The 4,681-nt window shown below is 39.7% G+C and overlaps 1 protein-coding gene across 1 annotated transcript in view; it reads left to right on the forward strand.

The window, feature by feature from the left end:
- SLC22A23 (solute carrier family 22 member 23) overlaps positions 1 to 4,681 on the forward strand; it is a gene marked incomplete at its 5' end in the record, with an annotated part of 279,935 nt that overhangs the window by 52,649 nt on the left and 222,605 nt on the right. Inside the window, one exon of the mRNA XM_045292234.1 lies at positions 3,895 to 4,049. Coding sequence (XP_045148169.1) covers positions 3,895 to 4,049 — 155 coding nt within the window. The remainder of the gene's footprint in view (positions 1 to 3,894; positions 4,050 to 4,681) is intronic.

Genomic DNA, 4,681 nt, shown 5'->3' on the forward strand with positions numbered 1-4,681 from the left:
ATACCAAGGGCTCAAACAAGAAAGTATATGTTTAGAAAATAATGATGGCAACATATGTATGTACAAATATTCTTGACACAATTGATGTATGGATTGTTCTAAGAGCTATAAGAGCCCCAATCAAATGATCTTTAAAATATCCTTCAGCTACCTAATTCGTGGGATGTCTGTTTCTTGTGGAAGTCCTGTATTCTAGGCTGCTACTTAAAAATGTATATGTCCATAAACTTGGTGGCTTAAAAACAAACTCACTGCCATTGAATCCACAGTAGAACTGCCCCTGTGAATTGCTGAGACTGTTTATGGAAGTAGAAAACCCTGGCATGTAACCACTATGTCACCAGTGATATTATTGCACATTTATGTGGCTTAGAGATCCAGGGCTGGTTTCTCTGAACTGAAAACAAGGTGTCCATAAAGCTGAGCTCCTTTTTGGAGGCTCTAAATCTTTTCCACCTTCTAGAGACCACGAGGATTTCCTGGCTCATGACCTCTTCCAACTGTAAAGCCAGCAGCAGTGGGTCAGATCCTTGTCACACTGTAATTCCTTTGGTTCCTTGCAGTTGAGAAAGTTTCTCCAGCTTTAGAGCTGCATGCGATTAGTGTGGACCCACCTGAATAGCCTCTTCAGCAAAAGTTCCTTGACCTTAATCACATATGCAGCCCCTTTGCCATATCAGATAACATATTCATAGACTGAGGGTTAGGACCTGGAATTCTTGGTTGGCCATTATTCAGTCTACCACAGATCCTAATTGATAAAGTACTTGTTTGCCAGCTTTAGAAATGTGACTGTATCTGCCATCTCTGAGCAAACTCTACTCTGGGGAAGTCAATTTACACAGGCACTCAGATGGTTGTTAGAAACTTTACTGAATGGTGCTGAGTCACGTGTGTACATACCTGCCTGACAACAGCGCTCTTTGGTAGGCATTAACTGATCTTTAAACAACAAAAGATGGCTCAATTGAACAATCCTGACCTTCTCCCAAGATCACCTGGTTCATAAGAGGTGTGCCAGGATTCCATAGCAAGACAGTCTGACTTCAAAGCATACCTTTGTCTCACAATCCTTAATGGTAATTTTTACTTGCTGATTTTAATAATTTGGGGAAGGAGAGATTTAGAATAGTACCTACAAATTAAAAAAAAAATGCAGAGACCTTTTCACAAGTAGTAGAATAGGGAAAAGCCTGTAAGAAGATAGGAAGAAATAAATGGTTGAAGCTGAAACGTGGTGCTCCATTCTTTGAATGGGTCCTTCTACCAAAGCTGTTACCACTCAGTGATCTGACCAGCATCAGAAAGTGGAACACAGGTCCCTTTTACAGACAAGGGAAATAAAGCTCATAGAAATAGACAGGGATATGTTAGATTTTGTTTTCAATTGTGGTGAGAATCTACATGACCAAATAATTACAAATTCAATTGCTTTTATATGTAGATATGTTAGGTTTTGGGTGTGTTTACCTTCATTTTAGGAAACTAACTGGGTCATGAGTTTAATATTCTTCTGTGAAATAGTTGGGTTTGGACAAAGTCATCTATCCTTCCCTGAAAGAGCTTAATGACTCTCATATTGTTCAGGGAAAATAATGACCGGAATCTCTTAGACAAGAGAACTGACTTACTATGAGTTCGATGGCACTAAACTCATAACCTTAACCTCATTTCACTAAGTTAAAGTGATTAATGGCTGCCAAATACCCATTGCCACCAAGTTGATGCTGCCCTACAGGACATAGTAGAACTTGCCCAAAGGATTGCCAAGAGCATGCATCTTTACAGAACCAAACTTCCATATAGCTCTAATGTACAAACTGCCAACATTTTAGTTAAAAGACCAACACTTAACTATTGCACCACCAGGGTCCTTAAGTGGATTGTTCTAAAACTGAACCCATTGCTATCAAGTACTCTGAACGTTCTTAATGAAATTCTATCCTATGTCTCTCCTTGAATTTTCATAAGCCAAGTCCACCTCTTATTGATGTTTTTAAAAGTAGGTTTATTGAGAGAAAATTTTGCCTTTTTGAAGTGTGTAATTAAGTGATTCGGGGTGTGTTTGTGGAGTTAAAATGATCACCACAATATAATTTGCACACATCTTCATCGCCCTAAATAGAAGCCCATTTTGATTCATTCCCCACCTCTACCTCAGCTCTAGGCAACCACAAATCTACTTCCTGTCTTTCTGTCTAGGAACCCTGGTGGTAGCTGGTTACAAATTGTATTGCTAACTGGTAGACCAGCAGTTCAAACCCACCAGGTGCTCCTTGGTACGAAGATGAGACTGTCTGTTCCTGTAAAGATTATTGTCGGAAACCTTATGGGACAGTTCTGTGTCCTACTGGATGGCTATGTGATGGAATTAACGACATAGCAGTGGGTTTTGTTTTTCTCTTTTCCCTTTATCTCTATGCTGGTCCTTTCTAGATATGTAACCTTATCTAGATGCCTTCTTATAAGACAGTTCTAGACAGACATTTCAAGTCGTTTAGCTACCCTCGATGATATTTGGCATACCGGGTCCAGATTTTTTCTCTGTCTGACAAGATGGATTTAGCAGCTCCAGAGTTTTTTTTGGTAAGCTCCCTTTTTGATGTCCAGGCAGAGTGAGTTGTATTAATTTATCCCAAATTGCCCATTTTGTTTTTTTAAAAAAACTTTAAAAAACTCTGAATTAGGCAAAGATTTACAGAGAAGATCATCAGCCCTACATTCAACAGTGCGTACACATTTTGCTTCTGCTCCTCCATTGCAGTCCCCTCAGGGTGCCATTGCTTCTCCCACCTCCCCTCTGTGCTTCCTGTTTCTGTTGCTACTGCTTGCCCAGCCTGCTGAGTTTTGTCCTGGGCACCCTTTTGATTGTACGTGGTTTTAACACAGGGTGAGCCCCAGTCCAGAAAGCTGTCTGGTTTGGGGAAGGGTTTCCTTTGTTAATGAGTCGATGAAGGAAAAAGGTAGAGTGACAGTGTGGGAGGGTGGAGAACTAGTGTCTGTCTTGTTTCCAAGGACCGCCCCAACTGTACTTTCGGCCGAGAAGCACATCATCGCCTAGAGTGTGCAGTTACTGCATGGATCAGCCTTTCCCAAAACACCATGAAAGTTATTTTTTTTTTGGTCTCACTGTTAGCTTTACTTTAAGGTCTACGCTGATTATTTACTGTTCTACCCATCTCAGTTTCTTTTGTGAGCTCTTACAAATTAATGCTTGTCATGTTCTTGTAACAAATTGGCGGCCGCTTTGGACCGGGCTCAGCTCTGATATTCTCTGTGAGACCAGGAACTTGCCTTAGTTAGCAACCCAGAAAGAGGAAATAGAACTGTTTCACTCAGGTCTTCTGTTGGCTTTTGAGTCAATTCCAAAGGTCAGTTTTTTTCTCCAGGCAATTTGTGCTGGGTGTGTCAAGGTTTAAATTTGGGGCGTTTAATATTGGTTTTGTTTATCTTCCCTTAAATAATCCCAATATGTACTCAGAAATAATTTATCAATAGGGAGGATTTACAGTAAAATGACTGTAAAAGTATTAGATTCAACAACAAACTCTATTCATGTCTGTGTTGTTTTTCTTTTAATTTAATTTTTTTTAATTTTAATAATTCATTTTATTGGGGGCCCTTACAGCTCTATTAACAACCCACACTGTCTCAGTTTTCTTACCCAGTTTGATCTCTGCTTTGCTACCTGTAAAAAGAAGGGGTTGAATTAAATTTCCCAAGGTGTTTTCTACCCTGAATACTCTATTATCTACTCAAGTGGGTATAATTGGTATAAAGTATTTACTAGAGTACTCATTCAACAGAGATTGAGCACCTGCTGGATATTGGGCTTCGACTGCTAGCACCATCTTCAGTTTAACGCCAATTCCTAACTGTTTTCCTCTGATACAGGGTTGGCCGACGGCCTGTGCTGCTCTTTTCCATCATCTTCATTCTGATCTTTGGATTGACTGTGGCACTGTCGGTGAATGTGACGATGTTCAGCACACTCAGGTTCTTTGAAGGATTCTGCCTGGCTGGAATAATCCTCACCTTGTACGCATTGCGTAAGTAGAAACTTTCTTATCCACAATTAGCAAAAGTATATTTTGCTTCCAAGAGTTTTGAAAAGGTGCTATGTGGTCTAGTTTTTGAAATGGCAGTCTTTTGGAAGAACAAACTTTAATGGCTTCAGCTGTGTGAAATATTTTCTCAAGTAATGTTGCTCAAGTTCACTCTATTCTGATCTCCAGTTGGGGCTTGGTTTGCAACAAAAAACATGGAAGACTGTGTAATTGTTTCATGAAGTGGGGATTGACTCGTAGTTGGTAGGGAGAGAACTTTTGCTTTTCTCCTGAATTTTCTGTATTGACCTCTGTGTACTTCCAAACCCAGTGCACAATTGGTCATCCCTGCCATTTCCTATTAAAGAGCAAACAAAGGATTTGTAATCATGGGGTCTGGACTTAATGTTTTGGTTAATTCTTTAAGATGTGATTTTTTTTTCTCTAAGGGTTTGCAGAGTATAAGTGTTTTACCTTCCCATGCCAAAATGCAGACTTAGGTGGTTAGGATTTGAAACCTAAGTGTTGACATTGGAAGACAAAATGAAAGATTTGTTAGTAGTTACTTTTTCTGGATAATAAAAATCCCCATGTGGTAGTTACGTAATCCATGTGGTAGTTACATAATCTGGTGT

This window comes from Echinops telfairi, unplaced genomic scaffold, assembly GCF_000313985.2.
Source record: "Echinops telfairi isolate 266 unplaced genomic scaffold, ASM31398v2 ScPeMD7_655;HRSCAF=1070, whole genome shotgun sequence".
Classification (NCBI taxonomy): domain Eukaryota; kingdom Metazoa; phylum Chordata; class Mammalia; order Afrosoricida; family Tenrecidae; genus Echinops; species Echinops telfairi.